General features: G+C 38.6%; 1 protein-coding gene across 1 annotated transcript in view; it reads left to right on the top strand.

The window, feature by feature from the left end:
* The first annotated feature begins 8,629 nt into the window (after nucleotides 1–8,629).
* FSTL5 (follistatin like 5) overlaps nucleotides 8,630–12,410 on the top strand; it is a 1,363,343-nt gene continuing 1,359,562 nt past the window's right edge. Inside the window, exon 1 of the mRNA XM_053703797.1 lies at nucleotides 8,630–8,753. Within this exon, the coding sequence (XP_053559772.1) occupies nucleotides 8,631–8,753 (123 nt within the window). The 5' untranslated portion in view covers nucleotide 8,630. The remainder of the gene's footprint in view (nucleotides 8,754–12,410) is intronic.

Genomic DNA, 12,410 nt, shown 5'->3' with positions numbered 1-12,410 from the left:
CATTGACACAACAGTATCACAACAAATGCACAACCATAAAAAGCACACAGTTTAGCAACCATCCTAAATGGTCCATGCAGTTGCTGTCAGAGAAGGTAGTCTCTCTAAGGGACTTCTCCAATCTCCAGTGTGGCAAGTTTAAAATACAAGGAGGACAAATTGACGACTACACATCTGACATCACATACACTAGTGTATGCAGGGAAAAAGAAGATGGAATCAAAGAATATTTTAGTAATACTGAATTATTCAGGGGAACTCTACGGATAATAAAAGCAGGCAGTTTCAAGGACATGTTGATGAATAAGGAAGACGTGACAGTTGAGGAACTCAAAGGTTTTTTTAGGTCACATCTAGGAGACAAAAATAGCACAGAGTTATTCCAAGAATTAATGTGTGCAAAACAAACTGAGAATGAAACGCCTCAGCAGTTCCTGTATCGAGTAATAGGTCTCAAACAGAAAATCATCTTTGCTACAAAACAGGCTGACACTGAAGTGAGATATAGCTCAGCAACTATTTAGGATGTTTTCCTTCACACCGTTTACCAGGGCCTAGGACACAAATATAAAGACATTCATAGTGAGTTAAAACCCCTACTCTCCACCACAACATCACATATGAGGAAATACTGAGAGATGTAACAAAAGTCACAAGCGATGAGAATGAGAGGGTCCGAAAGCTGAGTCCTGTAACTCATACTAAGATAAACATTACAAGTTTTACCCAGCTTAAAAGTGAACCTGTGAGAGATGTGAAAGAAACCCATGAGCAAGAAAGCAAGAATGATCCAATTAAACAACTAACAGCTCAAATTGATGCACTTACCAGTATGGTAGATTCCATAAGAAATTCATCACAACAAGCACAGCTTGAGCATACCTGTCAGCGTGGCATGAGCCGGCCACCTCTACAGAAAGGGACAAAACCCTGTGGTTGCTTAAAGTGTGTTGAAACTGGTCTGCAAAACTATACTCACTGCTTTCAGTGTGGTAAAGAGAGGCACCTGGCTAGGGGATGCCTCCAGGGAAATGGGAAGCAGTCACTGCAACGGGACGACCAGTGACCAAGCCCTCCTTGTCCCAAAGTTCAAATGATGAAAGTCCAGAGGTTGAATCTGGTCCTGTGAAAAGCAAAAACACAAAAACATTTCATTGTACGACATTCAAAACTTCCAATGACAAGAAAGAACATTATCAGCCTCTGCTTGACACTGGAGCTCAAGTCAGTATCATTGATCGTGCTTGGAAAGATAAATATTTACCGGCTGTGGACATAAGACCTCTTTCTGAACTCATGGGAACTACAGAGAAGTTGAAAGTGTATGATGTAAATGGGAATCTGATTCCATTTGATGGATGGGCTGTTATTACTGTTAATTTACAAGGAAACGATGACCCTAATCTCTCTATCAATGTTCCCTTCTTAATAAGTCACCTGCCAATTGAAAGACCACTGCTTGGGTTCAACGCAGTGGAAGAATTAATTCAGGGGCAACCCAAGCACCTTGTACCGACTCTAGTCTCCCTGCTATCTGGAGCCATCTCTGTGTCAAATGAGAAAGCTCAAACGCTTGTAAACTTTGTCCAAACTCCAGAGCTTAACGAACAGTGGGGACATTTGAAAGTAAAGAGAGGCATTGTCATTCCAGCAGGCCGAGTAACATGGGTAAAGTGTAAAATACCAACCACCATGGATCAACCTGCCCCAGTCGCACTGTTTGAACAAGAACAAAACAATGTATATTTGGAAAAGCTGGATATAGGGGAGGGGCTTCTAGAAGTCCAGAACCAGTAAAGCCCTTATGTTTCTGTCCCAATCGGAAACAACTCCACATGTGATGTAACATTGCCTGGTAATACAATTCTTGGTTATATTCAGCCAATTGAATAAGTACTGGAGGCAGAGCAACCAAAAGACATAAAGTCTGGTGTAAGGGCCCAGGGTGTGACTACTTTTGTTACTCAAGAAACCTTGACACTGTGGCACCCATCTGTAGACCTCAGCCATATGAGTGGGAAACAGCAGGAGGTAGTAAGAAAGATGTTGTATGAAGAGTCTATAGCCTTTTTTAGTGATAAGAGTGACCTTGGTTGCATCCCGACCTGGCAAATGTCAATTAATCTCAAAGATGACACACCAGTGCAGCGGTCATACTCTTTGGTTCCTAAGCCTTTGTTTCAAGAAGTCAAGGACTATATTCAAGATCTCCTAGCAAAAGGGTGGATTGTGAAGTCCAAGTCCCCTTATTCTGCACCAGTAGTCTACCTCCGAAAGAAGGATGGTTCGCTCTGCATGTGTATAGATTATGTCTCCTCAATAAAAGACTGTCCAATGCACCTGCAGCGTTCCAGCGCAGCATGGAGGAAATGCTTGATTCCCTCAGGGACTAATGTTGCATACCATACCTTGATGACATGCTATGTTATGTCAAGTCTTTTAAAGAACATGTGGAAGGGATTTGCAAGGTTCTCCAAGCCCTCCAACGTCATGGGGTCAAACTTCAGCCTGAAAAATGTGAGCTTTTCCGTAGTGAAGTCAGATATGTGGGTCGTCTTGTGTCTGCTGAAGGTGTGCGGATTGATCCCAAAGAGTAAGGAGGCTTCTCGGCTTCCTAAGCTACTATCGCTCATTTATTCAAAAATTTTCATGTGTGGCCAAGCCTATCTATGAGCTTCTCCAGGCAAAGCCTGGGGTGGCACCAGTTCAGCCCAGTCAAAGAAATACCAAAGGCCCACAAATGCCCTCCCGAACCACTTTAGAGTGGACAAGAGAGCACCAGAAAATGCTTGAAGTATTGATCGACATGTTTACAAAACCACCAATTCTAGCCTACCAAGACTTTAATTTACCATTCAAACTGCACACTGATACATCAGAAAGGGGCCTAGGAGCTATCCTCTACCAGCATCAGTATGGAAAGTTGAGGTCATGGCGTATGGCTCCCAGACACTCTCATCAGCCGAAAAAAATTACTGCCTACATAGTGGTAAACTTGAGTTTCTTGCACTTAAACAATCCCCTGACCTATATCATGAGCAATGCAAATTTAAATGGGGTAGGCCATCGCTGAGTGGGAGAATTGTCCGACTAACTCTTCGATGTCAACTATCGGCCTGGTAAAGTAAATATTGACGCTGATACACTGTTGCGTATCCCCCTTGAAAAGTATGCCACTAAGTGCACAGAGGACTTGTCATCTGAAGTGGTGCAAGCAGTCTGGGATGGAGCTCTTGCCACCTAATGGAGCAATCTAATTCTAGAGTATGGATGTAGGAAAACAGCTCAAAACAAACAGCTTGTTCTCCCAGCTCAGTATAAACAACTGTATTTGGAGTACTTGCATGACAAGATGGGGCATGTGGGCACAGAACAGGTACTTCATCTGGTGAGACAAAGATTCTACTGGCCATTTATGAAAAAGGAAGTAGAGGAGTATGTCACAAAGAAGTGTCCCTGCATCAAGCAAAAGAAACCAGTAACCCATGTCAAAGCACCAATGGGAAGAATAAAATCCAGCTCACCTCTAGAACTTGTTTGAATCGACTACCTGCACTTAGAGTCAAGCAATGGTGGGTATGAGTATATACTAGTGGTCTTAGATAACTTTACTAGATTTTCTCAAGCTTATCCAACAAAAAATGTCTGGCCGTACGGCAGCTCAGCGTCTTTTCAATGACTACATCCCCCCGGTTTGGCTACCCTGGAAAGCTACATCATGACCAAGGCAGGGAATTTGAGAATGAGCTTTTCCGGAATCTTCGGCAACTTGCTGGAGTACGCAATTTGAGAACATCTCCTTATCACCCTCAAAGTAACCCAGCTGAGAGATTCAACCGGACTCTCCTCCCAATGCTCTGTACCCTGGCTGACAAAGAAAAGGCAAGATGGAAAGATCACCTTCCTCAGATCATACATGCATATAACTGCACACGCCATGATTCCACTGGGTACTTCCCATTCTATTTACTGTTTGGACGCCATCCTCACCTCCCTGTTGACCTGATATTTGGGCTGATTGAAGAGGATGATGGGGTGACTCATAAAGGATTTGCAGACCATTGGGCTAGAAAGATGGCCGAGGCGTATCAAATAGCAAGTGAAAACAGCAGGCAAGCAAGTGCACGAGGCAAAGCTCAGTATGACCTAAAAGTCAAATGTGTGATTCTAAAGCCTAGAGACAGAGTCCTTGTTAGAAACTTGAGTGAGCGAGGAGGCCCATGAAAACTCAAGCCATATTGGGAGAAGATCATTTATGTGGTGAAAGAGCAGGTAGCAGACAATCCTGTATATGTGGTAAATCCTGTGAATTGTAACTAAAGAGGGACTAGAACCCTACACCGAAACTTACTGTTATTAGTGAATGACTTGCCTGTGGAGACACCACCACAACCACTGAAACCTGCAAAACAGAGACAAGGCAGCAGAGAGTTAAAGATAAGAGAATCTTCTTACCACAGTGACACGACCTCTACGGATGAGGACAGCTCTGGAAGATACTGGTTGAGAATCCCTGAGAGTTGGACAGAGCATAGAAGAGAAAATACTTACCGTCAAGGTTCAGAACTGGGTCAGGGAAATCCTCTTGTCAAAACAGCATCATCAGCACCTGAGAGAAAAGAAAAAGAAAGAGATCAAGTACAAGTCCCACTAAGGGAGAGCAACAGTTTGACAGTACAAGAACCAACAGAACTGGTCCTGAATCCAACATTTCCACCCGGGGCTAGTGTAGATAGTGAAAGTAAAGGAGCCCAGCCTGATGAAGTGGAAAGTCTGGCAATAGAAAACAATATCGAGCCAAGACGATCTGTAAGAGAGAGAAACCCAAAGCAAATGTTTACATATGAAACACTGGGTCAGCCATCACTACAACCACAGACCATGCTCCACGGTGTAGCAGCATATACCTTTCCTCACTTACCTGTATGGGCTACATAATATTATATGCCACCACTCTCATTTCATACACCTCCCAACTCATACAATGCGGCACCATACATTCCAACAGTGACAGTATATTAAGTTAAGAAAGTTGTGTTTCAGGGTAATAAAACTGTGACTGAGTGTATATAACTTTTAGTAGCTGGAGCCATTTTAATTTGTCAGGGAGAATGTGAAACATAAAATATATGTGCACAATTGTATAATGTTTTATGCAATTCTCATGTTTCATATTGAAATATGTTTGTTTAATTGTATTTGTTTAATATGGTGCTTGTAATAATTTTCTATGAAAATGCAACACTCTGTTGTGAGAGCATAGGACTCCTATTTTGTAATAATTTACTATGAAAATGCAACTCTCTGTTGTGAGAGCATGGGACTCTTATTTTGACATGGTCTTATTATCCTGAAGGATTGTGGGAGATCATGGGTGGAACAAAGAGACTGTTTTTGTTTTACCTCATAACCATTGAGGATTCTGTGAAGTACACACCCATTCTCCTTATTATTTCCTGTTTTAACAGGTAACATTTAATTTGCTTACTGGCCTCCTGAATGGGGTCTGTAACATTCGCTAGAAGTTAACTTTTTACATGTGTCGGGCAGCATGCATATTACAAGTTGAGAGTAAAAAGTAAAGAGTTGGACTATGGATATCACGTCCTTGTTAATGTATTCTCCCCATAGAAGTCAATGGAGCATGTGAACTGAAAAAAACAATGTATGTATGTATATATTAGAGCCCTTTTTTGTCAAACACCTTAAACCATATATCTTTGAGCACTTATAACTTTTTTAATATATTTTTTAAAATAATTTTTATCATATAGTGTTTATATGAGTGTAACTGTACTTTCAAATGTATTTATGTTGTGTTTTATTCAACTTTTTTTTTTAACTCACTACCCTTTATTCGAGTTTTTGAGTTGCGGTAACCCAACAAGTCCAAATCGCTATTGGGCTTGAGTAGAATCGTTTACGTTCAGCTTGTAGTATGCACGCTATTTCTGACGTGCGCAAAAAGCTGGAAAAAAACACGATATCGTTTGCACACAAAAGTTAGTGCACCACTTGTAATCTAGCCCATTATAATTAAAAATGTTTGGCATTTGTTGATAGAAACTTATTTGCACTACATTGGAGATACTTATAATGTATTTTTATTTTTTTCTACCCATTATAAACTGTTTTAGTAAAGGTTTATTTTATTCAGTTTATAATACCTAGGAGTCCTGGAAGTCGTATAAATGTGTGTATATTTTTTCTTCTTTTTGTGTCGGAATTTGCCTTGTTTTCATTGACTACACATCTACTGTATAGACAATAATATGCCATTAAAACAAAAGACCTGATCTCTTTTGATTTATGGGTCTTCTTGATGTGTGGGTGTAATTTTGGGAAAGGTGCACAGTTTCAATTCACCTTTTCAACCCTGAACTGTGCTGTAATAGGCTAAGAAATCACCATTTAAAAATTGCAGAATAATATGACCTTTTCTTTTCAAAAAAGACACTGCAGTCCTGATTCTCTAAAATGTTCAGGACTTCTCAGCTTTTCTAAGAAATCTTGCTAGTACTATGAAACCTCTGTCCTAATTCTATGAAGGTAGTTTTTACCAGTTTGTACCACAAATAGGTGTTCTCTGTTTTTAAAGCACTATGAAACCCAAACATTTAAAATGTTTCCAATGTACTTCTATTATCAAATTCATTTCCATGGTATTCTTTGTTAAAGAGATAGCTAGGTAGGCATCTGGCGCACTATATAGCAGGAAACAGTGCTGCCATCTGTTGCTCTTACAAATGGATAACATTCTTGCAAAACTTCTGCCATGCAGTGCTCCAGAAATGAACTGGCTCCTAAGCATATGACCCAGCTCCAGACACGTGCACACTCCCTGCTTTTCAGCAAAAGATACCAAAATAATGAAGAAAATGTGATGATTTAATAAGAAAGTTGTTTAAAATTGCATGCTCTATATGAACCAAGAAGGAAAATGTTTGGGTTTAATGTCCCTTTAAGTATGTGAATTCGGTGCATACATACTGTACAATAGAGCTCATAAAAAACATCATTTAAAAATTGTATAAAACGAATGAATGAAATATGGAAAAAAATATACAGTAAAAATTTCTTTTTTTTTTTTTGGTCACATTAAAAATCTTAACAAAATTGTTCTGCAAAAATCATATTTTATGGAAAAATTAAAATCATATTGGAATTTTAATAAATGTACACTATACTGCACATGCAAAAAGTGACATGAAATTCAAAGTAAAATGAGTTTCCCCGCCTCTGCTACTTTCTGCTGCTGGGTGCTATACATGGGTGTAGCTAAAATCGCCCCTCAAGAACTGGAGTCAAAATTTCCCTTTTGTTGTGATTTTGCCACAAAGTGACAGGTGGCGAGATTGTGTCAAAATATGCAAAACACGTATTACCTTAAGCGAAAAAAATATGAACAAACAAACAGAGCTATTTATATACTTTATAAAAAGCAGAGTTATCTGATTAGTATCGGCTGCAGGATTTAATTTTTAAAGTGAGCCCCCTGTTTCCTGCTAAGTTTACTCTCCCCAGTGAAGTGAGTTCTATTCCTTTCTATGCGCCATCTTGCAACTGAGAGGGATAGCTGTTTTTTTTTTAGATAATCCCCTAAAGGGAAGACCCTGTGAATGTTGACATGCTTTTCATGTCTGGCCCGGTGAAGTTTTGATCATTGGGCTTTTTTGTTCTTTCATTTGAATAATGATTTTATTTTGTATGAAAACTGAAGTTTCAGCTTTACCTCATTTTTACTTTAAATGTGTGTATAATAGATGATATATAGGGGCCGATTTATCAAGTGTCTGGCGGACATGATCTGCTGTAGAGTATCATGTCCGCCAGACATCGATAAATGCTGACAGAGGTGTCGGCATTTATCATTGCACAAGCAGTTCTAATGAACTGCTTGTGCAATGCCGCTCCCTGCACATTTGACAGGGAGTGTCAATCAACCAGATTGTATGAGATCAGGCGGATTGATGTCCGCCGCCGCCGCCGCCTCGGAGGAGGCGTATAAGTTAAGGAGCAGCGGTCTTAAGACCGCTGCTTCTTAACTCCTGTTTCCGGCGAGCCTGAAGGCTCGTGCGGAAACAGTGGTATACGGCCCCATCCGGACCGTGATAAAGCGGCCCCATAATCTTTACTTCAATCACATGATACTTGTGGTCATCTGATAATTTGATTGAAAGCTTTTAAAAACATTTTGTACTTAACCCACTAATGATGTAATGAGGTTTTATTGTAATGTTTTAAAAATATATTTTAATTACGTTTATACAATGTTGTTTATCTAAGCCACTTTTTGTATATTTTTTTTTAATTATTATTGTTTAATACTGAATTAATCATTTTCCACATATTTTTCACAGTTGCTATAATATTATGCATATTATTATTATGGGTTGTTATTTCTATTGCCTTAATTGTTTTAGCAAATAATATACATTTTACGCAAGACTTTTAATGTACTTTATTGATCAAGCATCTCATTTATAAGCTTTAAAGGGTGCATATTCAATTGTACTAAAAAGAAAATACAAATATTTCTATATAAATCCATGAATGTTTTGTTAGTATAGTGAACAAAACATACCTAATAATACATTTTAAATTTGTGTTCCTTTTAATTCTAGAGGAAGATGTCGGTCTGGTGGCAGATTGTTGTTTGTTTGGGATGCACGTTTCTTCTAACTGAGGGAAGACCAGCAAAAGAAGAATATGGTTTTAAGCCCTTTTCATCTGCTATACGACTTCGACATAAGGTAATAATAATATATCCTGCATTTTTATTGCACAAATGTATGCAGAGCCCATGAAAATAATATAGATAATTAAACCCTTTGGGTACAGAGGCTTCAAAACACATTAATCATAATGATGTAATTTCTTGAAATATGTCAGGGTATATTGTGCCAAATAGGAAAATGATCAAATGATTTTCATGTATTATATAATTTATAGATTAGTGGTGTGTATGTATGTATATATATATGTATGTATGTACTACTAGTATAGATTGAAAAAAGCTACACCCCTCACATTTTTGTAAATATTTTATTATATCTTTTCATGTGAAAACACTGAATAAATTACACTTTCCTACAATGTAAAGTAGTGAGTGTACAGTATAACTCAACACACAGCCATTAATGTCTAAACCGTTGGCAACAAAAGTGAGTGCACCCCTAAGTGGAAATGCCCAAAATGGGCCCAATCAGCCATTTTCCCTCCCCAGTGTCTTGTGACTCATTAGTGTTATAAGGTCCAGGCATGAATGGGGAGCAGGTGTGTTAAATTTGGTATTATCGCTCTCACACTCTCTCATACTGGTCACTGGAAGTTTAGTATGACACCTCATGGCAAAGAACTCTCTCAGAATCTGAAAAAAAAAATTGTTGCTCTACATAATGATGGACTAGGCTATAAGAAGATTGCCAAGGCCCAGAAACTGAGCTGCAGCACGGTGGGCAAGACAATACCGCTATTTCACAGGACAGTTTACACTCAGAACAGGCATCGCCATAGTCGACCAAGGAAGTTGAGTGCACACGCTCAGCGTCATATCCAGAGATTGTCTTTGGGAAATAGATGCATGAGTGCTGCCAGCATTGCTGCAGAGCTTGAAGAGGTGGGGGGTCAGCTTGTCAGTGCTTAGACCATACGCAGCACACTGCATCAAATTGGTCTGTATGGCTGTCATTCCAGAAGGAAGCCTCTTCTAAAGATGATGCACAAGAAAGCCTTCAAACAGTTTGCTGAAGACAAGCAGACTAAGGACATGGATTAATGGAACCATGTCCTGTGGTCCAATGAGACCAATATAAACTTTTTTGGTTCAGTTGGTGTCAAGCGTGTGTGGCGACAACCAGGTGAGGTGTACAAAGACAAGTGTGTCTTGCCTACAGTCAAGCATGGTGGTTGGAGTGTCATGGTCTGGGCCTGCATGAGTGCTGCCGGGATTGGGGTTCTGCAGTTCTTTTAGGGAACCATGAATGCCAACATGTACTGTGACATACTGAAGCAGAGCATGATCCTCTCCCTTCGGAGACTAGGCTGCAGGGCAGTATTCCAACATGGTAACGACCCCAAACACACCTCCAAGACGACCACTGCCTTGCTAAAGAAGCTGAGGGTAAAGGTGATGGACTTGCCAAGCATGTCTCCTGACCTAAACCCTATTGATCATCTGTGGGACATCCTCAAACTGAATGGGGGGAGCGCAAGGTCTCTAACATCCACCAGCTCTGTGATGTCGTCATGGAGGAGTGGAAGAGGACTCCAGTGGAAACCTGTGAAGCTCTGGTGAACTCCATGCCCAAGAGGGTTAAGGCAGTGCTGGAAAATAATGGTGGCCACACAAAATATTGACACTTTGGCCCCAATTTGGACATTTCCACTTAGGGGTGTACTCACTTTTGTTGCCAACAGTTTAGACATGAATGGCTATGTGTTGAGTTATTTTGAGGGGACAGCAAATTTACACTGTTAAACAGGCTGTACACTCACTACTTTACATTGTAGAAAAGTGTAATTTCAGTGTTGCCACATAAAAAGATATAATAAAATATTTACAAAAATGTTAGGGGTTTATATATAGACATCTATATATGTATGTATGTATGTATGTGTGTATATATATATATATATATATATATATATATATATATATATATATATATATATATATGAATGTGCACTCTCAGGATTTGTGAATAAACAGGTGAAATGTATTATTGAATAAATTTGACCTGTTTATTCACAATTCCTGAGAGTGCACATATTTATTTGTCTATTGTACTTCAATAGTGCACCTAGGTGGATGACCTTTTGTGGAATTTATACAACTAAGTGGATAAATGTGCGTGTATATATATATATATATATATATATATATATATTTATATAAAGAAAGAGAGTGTATCGCTGTATGTGTGTGCATGCCTGTGTTTGTTTGGCTGTGTGTGTTTGTGTATGTGTGTATATATCGCTGTGTGTGTGTGAGAGAGGGTGAATGGCTGTGTCTTGGTCTTTGCATAATAATAACACTTGTTTATACAGTGGTATATATCTTACCAAATCATTTAATTTGTAAATAAGTTTATATACCCTATAATTACTAGAAATGCTTGTGCAATGATAGGGCGGACATGATCTGCTATAGCGGATCATGTGCACCCGAACATGATAAATCGGCCCCAAATTATTCTTAACATCTGGACAAAAAATGTAATCTATTTTGAGATATTTTTCTTTAGCTACACTAGTTGTGTAGAAATGATTATAAAGAAAATCATTCCAGCATGAATTATTATTATTATTATTTCATACACCTATATAGCGTATCACAAGAAAGCCCGGTTTGTTAAAAGTAGTATGTAGTATGTATGGGTGCACTTAACTAGAGAGCAGATAATTATGTCAACAGGAACTGGGAAAAACATTTATCTTTAAAGGGATATGAAACCCAAAAACATTTCTTGTGTGATTCAGACAGAGCATACTATTTAAAAAAAGCTCCAGTTTATTTCTATTTTCAAATTTGCTTCATTCCTATGATATTCTTTGTTAAAGAGATACCTAGGTAGGCATCTGGAGCACTACATAGCAGTAAATAGTGCTGCAATCTAGTGCTCTTGCAAATGGATAACATTCTTGCAAAACGTCTGCCATATAGTGCTCCAGAAATGGACTGGCTCCTAAGCATATGACCCAGCTTTTCATCAAAAGATATAAAGAGAACAAATACAATTTGAAAAAAGAAGTAAAATACAAAGTTGTTTAAAATCACATACTCTTAATCATGATAAAAAATATTTTCATATCTCTTTAAGGAGTTAAATGTCCTTTTAAATTTAGACCTTTCACATGACTTACTTTCATCTCAGTTTAGTGACAGAAATGATTTGGACACCTAATATCCATGAATGTCATAAGTAGAAAAAGTAGTAGACATTGAAATTCTAGTAGTACATTATAAGAATATAAATTCAAAAGCTATGAATGAAATGAGTGTTGTTTCTTTATAAATATGGACTAGTGAGTGAAGAATGTAATTAAACTGGCATTCTTCTATTTGATCTATTGCATGGTATTGTTATGGCATCTGGGAACGGAGCTAAGACCCCTTTGTGAGCTATAGAGGCTTAAATGGGATTTCAACTTTTATGAATTCCACAAGAGACCTTGCAAACCCAACATATCTGTGAGTAGCATCTTGCTAAAAGCATTTAATGAAATCAATCAATAAACCTTACAGGATCAGTGGTGATCACCTATACCGAGGAACTACGTAAACAAAATATATTTCCTTATTAACCATCCACTAAAAAAAACATTAACAGCCAACATGCATTACAATACAATCCTTAGTTATCTCTTGTTTATTGTTTATATATTTTTTAATCTGACCAACCACTGCA

This window comes from Bombina bombina, chromosome 2, assembly GCF_027579735.1.
Source record: "Bombina bombina isolate aBomBom1 chromosome 2, aBomBom1.pri, whole genome shotgun sequence".
Lineage (NCBI taxonomy): Eukaryota > Metazoa > Chordata > Amphibia > Anura > Bombinatoridae > Bombina > Bombina bombina.
This window is presented reverse-complemented; position numbering and strand designations above follow the sequence as displayed.